This window comes from Centruroides sculpturatus, unplaced genomic scaffold (assembly GCF_000671375.1).
Source record: "Centruroides sculpturatus isolate CEXI.00-Female unplaced genomic scaffold, Cexi_2.0 scaffold1412, whole genome shotgun sequence".
NCBI lineage: Eukaryota > Metazoa > Arthropoda > Arachnida > Scorpiones > Buthidae > Centruroides > Centruroides sculpturatus.
In genome coordinates, this window is record NW_019385660.1 from 75,708 (window position 1) to 89,212 (window position 13,505).

A 13,505-nucleotide genomic window follows, 5' to 3' on the forward strand; every position below is an offset into this window, starting at 1 on the left:
AAAATAATCCGTATAAACTACGTTATAAACAAAAAATTGTAGGATTACTTACCGAGTGTGTACCCTTTGACTACGCTCGTTGCTAAAGCTTGGTTTCGTCGCGGAACAGCGCATCAAATTGCGGCCGCGATTTCTGATATTATTTTTCTGCGAAAACTTCGTTGACCTTTGGAGACATCATTAATATAAGTAATTTTTATGGCCGTTGAATAAGAAATGTTTCTTTCACAAGAAATGTATAAAATTACAGTACTGTATTAGACTTACAATACCTAATTTACATACTGTACAGATGATAGTAAACAACTTACTCGCCTAAACTCTCCATAGCATGGCGCTGGATGGCAGAAAGTATATATATAATTATAATAAAGTTACAGTAAATTAAGTTAATATATAATTATATATACAGTACCTAATTTATATATAATTAATATATAATTATATGTACAGTACCTAATTTATATATAATACTGTACAGACGATAGTAACTCAATTTACCTGCCTAAACTCTTCGTAGCATGGTGCTGGACAGCGGAAAGTAGTTTGGCTGCCCGATGACGTTTTACTGAATTATAGGAGTTTTTTTACCATGTTTGTACAGATACCGTCGCAATTTTTTCGCCGTCATATAGGAATCCGAACTATAGGAACCCATGTTATAGGGGGGTCGACTGTACTTCAAAGATAGGTATGGATTAGTTTTCAAGAATATATACAGAGAAAGCACAGACACTGATGACTGTTATAGAAGAATGGCTAAAGTAAAAGAAAACTATAACTAATATAGTCAATCTAAAATTTAAAAAAAAATCTATTGGAATCTTAATATTTTAAAAACTGTTAATGGTTAAGACATTGGTTTGAAAGTTAAAAACTGCTCTGATAAAAAAGATCTAAAATTACAGTGAAAGTATTGTAGCATCATCAAACGTGGATTATTTTGATGAAAAAAATTCTTAGTTATTTGCAAGTCTAAAAAGATCCCATCACACAGCTGACTGCCATTATGGATCTGACTGATTCAATGATGGATATGATTAATACAGCTTCTTAACGTCCAAAGGACAAAAACGAGTTTACATCCTTGCTTTACTTAAATAAAGACATATCTTACATAAGGAATTCTTTTCCCCCCTTGTGATTTCAAGCATTAATGTTTCTGCACTGAAAGAAAATACATTTTCCACCAATCTAGAATACACCTGCAAATTGATAAATGCTAGCCTGTCAATATAATGAATACTGTCATATAGTAAACCAAGCCTGAATTATATATTATAATCAAATGAGAACACCAGATTTATACATTTACTTAGCTATAACCTGACAAATTAAATATAATTTATACTGTGTGAGGATAAAAACTTAAGCTGGCAGAGTAAAAGCTTAAATTGGCAACAATCTACAGAATAAGCAGAAGTTCAATTCTTACTCCAGACCAATCTTTTTTTCCAAAATATTCTAAATTAATTAACTATAATTATTAACTTTCATTCAAGGCAGAAATTTAATTGTCCACCTTTAATTCAAATTACATATTATCTATATATTTAATTTTTCAGTCCTGATAACAAATCATGGCAATATCACTTGATTATCAATGTTTGTTATTTTCAGTTAGTTTCAGTTAGTTATTTTCAAACTTGCTGTAGGCAAATTCAACTAAGAGACAGACAAAATGTATTGGTAAAATTGGCAATATTCTTAAGAAATAACATGTTAGAAACTTTTTTCTAATGATTTATATATTTCATACTTATTAGGATGGAGAATTCACTGAGTTCAACGTTATAAATGCTTTTTTATCGCAAGTACTTTCAACAAATTTATAATCGTCATCAGGTGAATAAATATGTTAAAAGAACGTACAGAATATACTATATAGTATATTCCGTAAATTCATCGAAAGTACTTGCAATAAAAAAGCATTTATAATGCCAAACTCAGTGAATTCTGTCCTACTATACAATATTTGACGCGAGTATTAATCTATAGTACTTTTCATACTTTCAAAACAAATCATCACCAATCAAGAAAAATTCATTTGTCACAATGTAAGAGATATAGTAACAGATTTTCAGTTACACTAACAAGTAAGTTCATATTATAATTATTAGATGATGTGTAAAAGTTTATATCTATAAAAAAAAACTTTTTACAAAAAATTTTTAATTTAATTTATTTACAAAAATTGATGACAATCAATTTTTATAAATAAAAAGTTATTATTATTATTCCTGTAAGAAAGAATCTTACATTACATTTCAATACTTCATTTATATTTTTTGTTAATATTTAAATTAAAATAAATCTTACCTTATAGCCCAATGGCCAATGGATGAGGTAGAGATCAAGGTAATCAAGTTTCAAAGATGACAATGATTTATTCAGGCATTCAAAAACTTTATCCTTACTATGAAAAGTATTCCAACACTAAAAATTGAAAATTAAAATGATTTCTATGTTAAACTTTAAAATATTTAATTTTAGTTTTAAACTTCTAACTTATTAAAGAAAAGCATTTGTTTTAATTAATTTCAGAAAGTTTACAAAATACAAGTTGTGTAACTTTCCCAGCAAAAAACATTAAGATACATTACCACAAAGTTAAAATTGTGTGTGAAACCATCTGTTGTGAGATTGTATTTAAACTTTTTATATAATTAATATTATTGCTTATTTTTGAGAATAGAAATAAATTTTATAAAAAAATTGTAAACACTAATAACAATTAAAATCTTAATTAATTAATTACATATGACACCACTTGAGAGATGACACATAATCTGCTCTATCAAACACTCCCTTGACTTTTATGTGAACCATGAAAATTTAATAGCATCAATGGCTCTTATGCCAAATTTTGTTTATTAATCATACCCCAGTCAGATATTAAATGAAACAGATGCCAACACACACAATTTTATTCCCCACCTTTTTTTGACTATTTTGGGTTCAGGGGTCTCAAAACATCAAGATTTGCAAAAACCCAGAGGGTCAGATTTGACATGATTTCAATACTTTCCCATGTTATATACATAACAAGACAGGAATAGTAAAAAAATATATATATTCTATATTACAAACAATTATATTTACTTAACAAATTTTGCTTTTAAGTTTTGAGACTAATTCTACAATAAATTTTACTTTTATGGATCTTATTAATTTTTAGTTAGTTATAAAATTAATTTATAATGTAATAAAATATATTTTGAAAAATAAAATCTACCCATTTACAAAATATTTCATATTTTTCACTATTATTATTAAAATAAAAAAAATCATTTATGATTCAAGTTATATTTTAAGCTATATATATATATATAGCTTAAAATTCAATGTCATGTTGATGATTAAATAAAAATATATATATATATATATTTTTTTTATTTCAATATATTTTTTATTTAAAAGAAATAATATATTTTAGAGACATTGAATTTTAAGGCAAAAGAAACAATAATTGCATTAAAAAGACAGTTTTTCAAATATAGTTTTATTTGTAGCTGTTATATTTCTATTCAAACGGGCTTATTTCTTTTGCATTTTGCAGTATTTCTCATGAATATAAGTAAAATAAAATTAGAAATGTTTGTTAATATAAATTTATTTTATTAAACTTACTTTCAACATTTGATCTTCTATAACAAGTTTTTAGAAGATCAAGTAAGAAGTCTTTAAGGAAAAGAATTGTATGGCATTACAAAAGCTAATATACACCCACAACTGCCATAAATGATCAGGCAAATTTCGATATAATGATTATAAATTAGAAATGAATTTGGCACTAGAGTGAGCCGTTAGGCACTATCTCCTATTAAAATTAATAATTATAATATTTAATTAATTAATTTAGATTAAACTGGAAGAAAATAATTGGCCCGAAGTGGGACTCAAACCTGCAATCCCCAATTACCATCCATGAGTGCCAAATTCATTTCTAATTTCTAATCATTATATCCAAATTTAACCTGATCATTTACGGCAATTGTGAGTGTATATTAGCTTTATATCGTGTTTCATTTGTTGTGTACATTTGTATATTACAAAAGCTAGATATCAGTTTAGAAATGAACCAGAAATTATAATTATAAATGTAAATACTAATGTAAAAAAGTAAATAACAAGTTTCAGAGTATTTCAACTCTATTAGCATTTATCATCTTAATGTTTGTTTTTCTCCTGGTATAATTAATAATGTTAAATAACCCTCAAAACCATCTAGGTATGTCCTATGATATTCAGTAGTGCTCTACACTACAGAATGCCACAATTTTATTGGTTGAATACAAAGGTCCTACTGTTGTAGAAAGATAACTTTTTAAACAAAAGATATAGTTTTTGACCTTCTGGATGAGAGAATGATTTTTTGGAAAATTTAGTTGCATTTGCTTTTATACATTTTTTAATTTATACATTTGAAAATTACCATCTTCAAACGTATAAATTACAAACACACACACAAAATCTATATATATATATACATATAAAGAAGAAAGTCTGTCTATCTGTTTCCATTTTTCATTGTCTTAATTACTTTTTATTATATACTTTCAAAATTAAAATAAGAATGTTTTCTGTTTCTTGATTTTCCATTTATTTGCATAAATCAACAAATATTAGCTTAAACTCTTTACTTTTTGCCATTTACATTAATTTCATCTTTATCAGTTAATTTCACTGGTTTTTCACTAATGCCGACATCATCACTCTTATTCACAGTGATCTTTGTAGTTTAATCTGAACCACTTTATTTCTTTATCAGCATCTGCAATATTTTATTTTTATATGATTCATAAAATAAAATATTTTTCTGTTGACTCATAAAAGCCAGATTAATTAACATCAAAATATATTGTTGCCACACTAAAGTTATTTTATATAATCCATATGATTATATCAATCATCTACATTAAAATACTAATGTATGATCAAATGTGAATGAACACATTTGATTAAATATTTCACATAATTGTGAAAAATGCAGTTTTAAATTTATAGACACTTTGAATTTTTGTCCAAACTTATCTACAGTATCTAAAACTCACACAATTAAAACAAATTATACCTACTTTACTTGTTATAAACAAATCATCTCTTTTAACACTCCCATCTGAAATTTTCTCCTGTATGGCATCTCCAACTTCTGCTTCATTTTGATAAGCAAAAGCACAGTCAAAATGTCTATAACCTGCATCAATGGCATCTTTAACAGCTTGTTGCACTTCTCCAGGCTTGGACTATATAAACACATTACAAATTCAGTAATAAAATTAAAAAAATAATTATTAAAGATATAACTTTCTTCTATAGAACAACAAATCTATGTTTACTGTTCTATAGAAGAAAGTATGTTTTTGTATACAAACACGCACCTATACATGTTTGTATACAAAGAACAAAGCAATATGCCTACAACATCTGAGGAATTCTTAAAACTTCAGTTTAAGTCATTGTTATTTAAATTATTGGATTTAATCTACATATATAAAAATGAATGTGTGTGTGTGTGTGTCTGTCCTTTATGCATTACCACACCGTTTATCCGATGGCCGTGAAACTTTGGGAAGTTGTTTAATATACTCCGGCGAAGGTTTGCGGCATAGTACGATTGCCATAAAACTTTTGGAAAGTTTTTAAATTCACTCCCACGAAGTACATTTATCCTACGATAGATGGCGCGCGTTTACACGAGCATTCGAGCACTGTGTTAGATCGATTTCAAATTGTGAAGACCATTTCTCCCCCTTCAAAAAATATCTCTATATATGCATTTGTAAACTGTTATTTACGATATTTGTAATAATTTTTGTTTAATCACTTTATTTCAACTATTTTTTGCTAATTATGTATTCGCTCGAACTTTGTTAAAACCTTAACCGTATTCCAAACAACAACCGAAGTCGTTGGAGGAAATTCGCCTATTTTACCGATCTAGGATCCCCCTTTCCCAAATTTTAATATCGACTCAAAATAATTTAAAAACACAAATTACAATAAAACGGTTTATTATCCAACTATCAGAAATTCCACAACATGCCAAGGAAGAGAGGAAGGAGCAATTAAATAATCATAATTATAAAGGATTTAAAAAAATTATATAAAAATGAGGAATATCGCACTTCTAACAATCTCTGTGTGTATGTGGGCTAAATTTAAAGAATCCGTGCTTCTCACATGTACAGTACAACTGTATGTGGCCTGTTCACGCGTCGGAAAAACTTCTGATTTATTCGTGTACGCATCAGACAGAAAAACAAAAAATATCGTGTATCCACAAGCACTCCAATAAATAAATAGAATTGAAACGACACTTTGAAATATTTTCCCAATTAAAATGAATAATAATAATAATATAATACTAAGTTTCAATAAAAATGATAAAATGTAAATTTAATTTTATCATAACGAAACTTCAATTTCGTTTCTTCTGAGATCGCAGGAATGCGCGACAGGTAAGCTAGTAATTTATATAGAAAGGATTATGCCATTTTATTTCATTTTCTCTAAAAAAACAAAAAAAATATTTGAATTTCATAAGTTTGAAAAATTAGATTAGATTCAGATGACAAAGCAGTCCTTTAATTACATGAACACTTTAAGGGAGTGATGGAATCACAAAAAATACATCATCATACATGATGGGAGAGGAGGAGGAGTCAAATCATTGTCTACATCAGTGATTCCCAAACTTTTTTGAGCCACTGTTCCTCTTGGATCTATAAAGTTATACCCAATGCCCTCTAACCCATTTTCCCTTGTGTGAGAAAGGCTTGGAAACATTCTTAGGAAAACTTTTCTATGAATCTTACACTTTGTGTCCTTACAAAACATTATTCTCAACATCTAAAAGCCATTAAATGCAATGTTTCTCCTTTCCCATTTTAACAGAGGAAAGGGAAAGGTTGTCAATGACCCAACCTTGGCCTATGGTCATTGTTTATAACCCTGCCGCCCACTTGCTTCTTTTAGCCCTTCCTGATTTACTCATCACCCACATAGGGCGGTAGCACCCAGTTTGGGAACAACTGGTCTACATAGACTTTTTTAATGGTATTAGTGTCATGTGAATTTGCACTTGTGAGCCTACTTACTATTCATGTTAATAAACAATCAGTTTAAAAAGTTTCTAAATCATTTCTTCAATGCTAGGATGGTCCAGAAGACATTATACACAACAGGGAGGAAGAGGGTCAAAAGTGATAGATAAGATAGATCTATTTATTCATTATACAGAGAATTAAAACAAAAAAAAAAAAAAAAAAAAGCAGCAATAGTGATGACAAATACAAGATAGAACTGCTATAATATAGTAGTTCTATCTTGTATTCAGTCGTCATGTTTATTAAATAATTATGTTTACCACATTGGGCTATCTCCTTATGGATGGAACATAGGGCCATGTCATATGTGACTACTAAATACAATTTATGCATGATCAGTTGGTTGATTATGCTGAAGAGCTAGTGTTTTGATTTGTATTTTGACAATTGGTGTTGGATTTTAATATACACTAATCAAACAATACAGCCAGATACATATCGGATTACAATAAAATTAACAAATAAAGCAAGCTTGTAGTAACTTTATATGTCAGTAGAACTAATTATGAAAGAAAAGTTGATTAGATCAATCCTGACTATTTTGGTATTCATTACAAGTGAATGACAAAGTATTTTGAAAACAGAAATGACATTACACAATATGAAATTTTGAAAACTCATTCATATTGATTCTGATGTTAATATTTGAAGATATGAATTTTAAAACCAACATACAATGAGAAAACTTCATATACAAATCAAGCTCTATTCAGTAACACAAATTTTAGAATGCTGCAGTTTTGCTGTATTTACACCATAAAACATCACTTCAAATGGGAAAACAGTATACCAGAAACAGTATAATAAAGACTACTGTATTTACTTATAATTTAGAAGCATGCAGTTACTGGTAATCCTAACTCTGAGAATTATGACATTTTTCTATTTACTACTATAGTCCATGCAGCAAAAGCATAGACATGAGTCAGCCTGATCTTTATCATAATTTTATTGTTTTATTTATTTTTTTACAAATTTTATTAGTTATTCCTAATTCTAACATTATTCATACATTAACCACATGTCTCTTTTCATCAAAAAATAACATCCCAATACTGGAAATATTAATCTGAGATCTACTACTTCAAAACCAAAGAACTACTCACTTTGTAAAGCAAACGTTTTCGTTCATTTTTGAAAACGACATCCTCAGGCTAGTGTTCTAAAATTTGAATCACAAGCGTTTGGAACAGATTATAAACTTTATGTAGTCATCAATGATTGGAAGATAGCAGTTGATACACTGATTGGTGGAATGTGCACTGATGAATTTGTGTATATTTTCCATGGGTTTGGGATTGCACTATCCTCTTTATAGTTGATGGCTTTTGGTTTTGGGCTGTCCTGTATATCTCCATTAACTCCAGATATCTGATATGTGATCTACCTGCTGTTCTATGTATGATTTTGTCTCAGTCGAAATGGACCATCTCCTTTCATCCAACATACTCTTCCATTAAGTCTGACTCACATCTACTCTTTTGCAGTGCAGACATTAGTTAACTGCCATTTACAGTCTGTCTACGGAAAGAATGAACTTGAGAACAATGTCACACACGATGTTGCTTCAGTTAAAGCAATCAGTACATTCCCTAATAATGTCAGCACTTTTTGCTTAATATGTCAGATAATTTGTGAATTTTATTTTATTTTCTCTCACTAGATAACAGAACAACTTTTCTATTAATTGTGTTAATTTTTTATAGGATACACTTAATAATTACTACAGTCAACTTCCTCATATTCCAGTACCAGAACATGAAGCTTTCAAGAGGAAGAAAGTGAAGAAGCAGAGGATAGTAGTAGCAGTGAAGCTGAAGAATCAACTTCTAGTGATAATGAAGAAGAAGAGAATGTTTTTGATATATATAATGTCACTGTTTATAAAAGCAGTGACACGTTTAACAAATGACAAGGAAAGCAGAAATAACTTGCCACAACTAAGCGATCAATGGCCGACACCCATTGGTTAATATCCAAATTGATTCTTTCCATAGATTGTAGCAAGGTACAGTACAGTATTATTACAGTTTAACAAATTTTTTTTCTTGAATTATTGCAACTGCCAAAAGTTAACACACTGCGCTTATGGAGAAAATAGATGGTGACATATTATTATATGTAATGCATATTTGTTCTCATTAGGTTGCAATTTGAAAAAATTGTAGAACTATAAATACCCACCATTGTCCATCCCTTCTTTCTTAATCCAGAGAATGGAGTTAGATACACAAAAGTCAAGACCGGATATAGAAAGCTTTGGGGCAGGAGATCCCAATTAACTATATACAAACTTCTGTCATAAACCGGAAGTCACGTTATTTCAATTTTAAAAATTTTCCTCCAAAAGAAGTTAGACAACTGGCACAATTCCATCGCTAAGGGAAAAGTATGACGTACGGGGGCAAGACGTTACAGTATTAACTTGAGATGGAGATGATATATTTGAAATTAAATAAATTAAAATTATTATTAAGAATTGCAGCCCGTCATTGTGACGACGTCATAATAAATAATTGCTCCTTTGTTTCTACAAGATTACGACATCCAGCGTATTAACTTTTTGCAGTTGCGATAATAATCTTATGGAAAAAAAAAAACATTTTTATATTTTATCCAACTTAGAGTGCGACTATGCAGACGCGAATTTGGAACGAGCGANTATGTATTTTTATTATTACATATAAATAAACGTAGTATGAAAGTATAGCCTATATTTTTTATTTTGGGGAGTCTCCAGAACGAATTAATCAAATTCCCATTAAAACCTATGGTAAATCGATAATCGGTTAACGAACAATTCGGATAGCGAACAAAGTCTTGGAACGGATTATGTTCGTTAACCGATCACCCACTGTATAAATATAAATTAATATCAATGATGAGAGTCAAAAACATTAATAAAAACTGTCAAGCCCATTTTTAGCAAAATCAGTAAATGCAAATTACCAGTGTTGTGAATATTTTTCTCTCTTTGAATCTGCAATATGATCATAATATTCAAACATTTTTAGCATAAAGTAATGTGAAAAAACAGAATAAGTTACAATAAAATTCTGAAATTTGTTATAAAAAGTAAGGAACCTGTTTGCAACAGTTTAATATCCTTCCTTAGAATGGAATGAATGTATTTATTAGAAGAGTAACTAATTTTAAAAGATAAAGCAAGAGACTTTTCAAAGCTTTTGAGAAAATTTTGTTTCTGGAAATTGATGCTGTGGCCATTGCTGCCAGAGATTCAGAAGACTATCTGGCAACATTATTCCTAACTGGCATTGGCTGGCAACACTCGTAAAAAGTGTGCAAAAGTTCGTTGCCTTGTCCATCTGTTGCTGAGGGGTATGAATACAGTTGCTCTGCTCACATGTAATAAAGTTTAGTTTGTTACAGTTCATGTAGTAGTGAAATTTGATTTAAATTTGGATCTCACAAATGTGTTGGTATTCAACTACCTAACGTTAGTATTTGAAAGAAGATCGGTAGGATAGAATGCCAAAATACTTTAGTACAGTTGACCCCTCTATAACACGGTAGATACGTTCCGGTTTTTATGAATCCATTTTGTACGAGTCCTTGCCAATCACAGCCTGGCACGTATGCACTTTATGGACTACGGCTGTTTGAAAGATTTTCTTCCATAAAATTAATCAATTCTAGATTAATTTGACTCAACATTTCCAAAACATGTATAATTTTTTGGGAATAATCCATATAAACTATGCTATAAACAAAAAATTGTAGGATTACTTACGAGTGTGCACCGTTTGACGTCGCCATTGCTTAAGCTTGTTTTAGTCGCGGAGCAGCGCACCAAACGGCGGCCGCGATTTCTGATAAGTTATTTTTCTGCAAAAAATTCGTTGACCTTTGGAGACATCATTAATATAAGTAATTTTTATGGCCGTTGAATAAGAAATGTTTCTTTCACAAGAAATGTATAAAATTACAGTACTGTATTAGACTTACAATACCTAATTTACATACTGTACAGATGATAGTAAACAACTTACTCGCCTAAACTCTCCATAGCATGGCGCTGGATGGCAGANTAATGTTTTACTAGTAGCAGAGCCGGCCCTACCGTAGGGCGATTTTTAATTAAACACGAGAACACTACTTAATGTTTCATTTTCACTGTCGTTCTACGCATTTTAACCGAAGTGAGAGAACGAATCTCGAATCGTGTCGAAGTATCCGTCCGTAAATTGGGATGAAAGTCTATTCCAGTCGTAGTCGGGTGAAAGGTCACTTCCGGGTGGCTGTGTCACATTCGATGGAAAGTCGAAATCCATGCAAGAAGGTAGAGAAGAGGTTTGTGTTTTCCAGCAGCAAAACACCTTTCCCACCAAGGCCTTTTACGCTCGACGGATTCTTCTACCATTTCTTCGGACTCCTTTCTGTCCAATCCCATCTCCACCATTCATTCCGGAACTTCGGAGAATCCTCTCTCAACAACGAGAACATTTTATTGTTGCATAGCGACTCAATTTAATGTTAAAAATTTGGATTTTGCAACGAATTTTTCTCTATCTCTCTATTTATAAAGAGAGTAACTTTGACTGATCATTGCACGAGTTTGTCTCCAGCCTTTTACTCGTCCTCACAGACACCAGCTGCTAAAATCAATTCACATAGACAGAGCCGTAACTAGCCATTCCTGTGCCCTGTGCAAGAATTTGCATTTAGGCCCCTTAATTTATCTGGTTTTGGGAAAATAATAAAATAAATACATTACGATTGATTTTTAATAAGATTTATTTTAATTGAATTTTTCTGGCTTTCATTNAATATATTATTATTATATGCAATAATAATTGATATTAGTCATAATATAAAAGCATAATATTTATTATTTGAAGTTACTGTAAAATTTGATTTACATAAAACACTTGCCTTCCAGGTTCCTAAACCGATTGCAGGAATTTTATAACCGTTAGAGAGCTGCACTCGAAGAACTCGACCTGCCATGATGTTATCCACACTTGCGAGTGAGTACATTGCGTTGACCTCGAACAAAGTTTATTTTATTTTACGAAAACTGATAATAAATAAGACGGAAAATTCTTAACGTCATTAATAATTGTGAATATGGGTCATTATGATGTAGCAGTTAACAGCCGTCTATTATTATGTTACAGTTCAAGGGATGGAAAAAAGTACAGAATAATGTTTTACTAGTAGCAGAGCCGGCCCTACCGTAGGGCGATTTTTAATTAAACACGAGAACACTACTTAATGTTTCATTTTCACTGTCGTTCTATGCGTTTTAACCGAAGTGGGAGAACGAATCTCGAATCGTGTCGAAGTATCCGTCCGTAAATTGGGATGAAAGTCTAGTCCAGTCGTAGTCGGGTGAAAGGTCACTTCCGGGTGGCTGTGTCACATTCGATGGAAAGTCGAAATCCGTGCAAGAATGCAGAGAAGAGGTTTGTGTTTTCCAGCAGCAAAACAACCTTTTCCACCAAGCCTTTTACGCTCGACAGATTCTTCTACCATTTCTTCGGACTCCTTTCTGTCCAGTCCCTTCTCCACCGTTCATTCCGGAACTTCGGGGTATCCTCTCTCAACAACGAGAACATTTTATTGTTGCGTAGAAACTCAATTTAATGTTAAAAATTTGGATTTTGCAACGAATTTAGTGATTTCCGTGTCTCTCTATTTCTAAAGAGAGTGACTTTGACTGATAATTGCACGAGTTTGTCTCGAGCCTTTTACTCGTCCTCACAGACACCAGCTGCTAAAATCAATTCACATAGAGTTAGGATATTCTCGAACGCTATGGAGCTGTCCATAAATTATGTCCATATTTTTCTTGAAATTTTTACTCGCCCTCCCTCTCTGGTCCCAGTTTGTCCAAGTTTCCGTAATCCCCTCTCTTCTTCGGACGTCCAACAAAACCTTTATCACTTTATGAATGATAGATGCTATAATTAGAAACGAATGATACAAGAATTTTAGAAATAAATATAATAAAATGTCCACTGAAGCTCAACCCCTCTCTTCTCTTTCCCTTTCTTCGACTTGTCTTAACCATTACGTTATTAGAGACATTATTATTAACAGTTATGAGGAGTGAGGAAAAGAGCAAAAATTCACAATGAAACAAAAATCAGCAAATTATGATTTGAAAAACATGGAATTCAGTAGCGAAAAAATAAAATTACATTAAAATGAGATCCGCTGCCTTTTGATAAACACGTTTTTAACATCAGCGGAAAAATCCTTAAAAATCCAGCAACGAGTTGCTTAACTTTTCAGGCAAAATTTCATGACTCCATCTGTTATAATATTTTATTAAAATCTTTTTATATTTTTAACTATTATAAAATGGCAATAAACTTAATTTCGGTGGGTAGGGATAGGTTTTATAATATATAAAAAAAAAAAAAAAAAAAA

At 30.8% G+C, this 13,505-nt stretch overlaps 1 protein-coding gene and 1 long non-coding RNA gene across 3 annotated transcripts in view; one reads left to right on the top strand and one right to left on the bottom strand.

Moving 5' to 3' along the window:
• The window catches only part of LOC111640956 (aldose reductase-like), a 19,644-nt gene extending 7,494 nt beyond the window's left edge, over positions 1 to 12,150 (bottom strand). The window contains exons 1-3 of one of the 2 annotated variants that reach the window (XM_023387052.1): positions 12,003 to 12,150; positions 5,079 to 5,246; positions 2,320 to 2,436 (exon numbers count right to left, since the gene is read on the bottom strand). In XM_023387052.1, the coding sequence (XP_023242820.1) occupies positions 2,320 to 2,436; positions 5,079 to 5,246; positions 12,003 to 12,107 (390 nt within the window). In that variant the 5' untranslated portion in view covers positions 12,108 to 12,150. Of the gene's footprint in view, positions 1 to 2,319; positions 2,437 to 5,078; positions 5,247 to 9,293; positions 9,602 to 12,002 lie in introns of those variants that run through there. The other variant, XM_023387053.1, reaches the window with a different exon arrangement.
• The window catches only part of LOC111640960, an 83,106-nt gene extending 70,839 nt beyond the window's left edge, over positions 1 to 12,267 (top strand). Inside the window, exons 4-5 of the long non-coding RNA XR_002759334.1 lie at positions 8,816 to 9,117; positions 12,010 to 12,267. This is a non-coding gene — a long non-coding RNA (uncharacterized LOC111640960). The remainder of the gene's footprint in view (positions 1 to 8,815; positions 9,118 to 12,009) is intronic.
• The last annotated feature ends 1,238 nt before the right edge of the window (positions 12,268 to 13,505 follow it).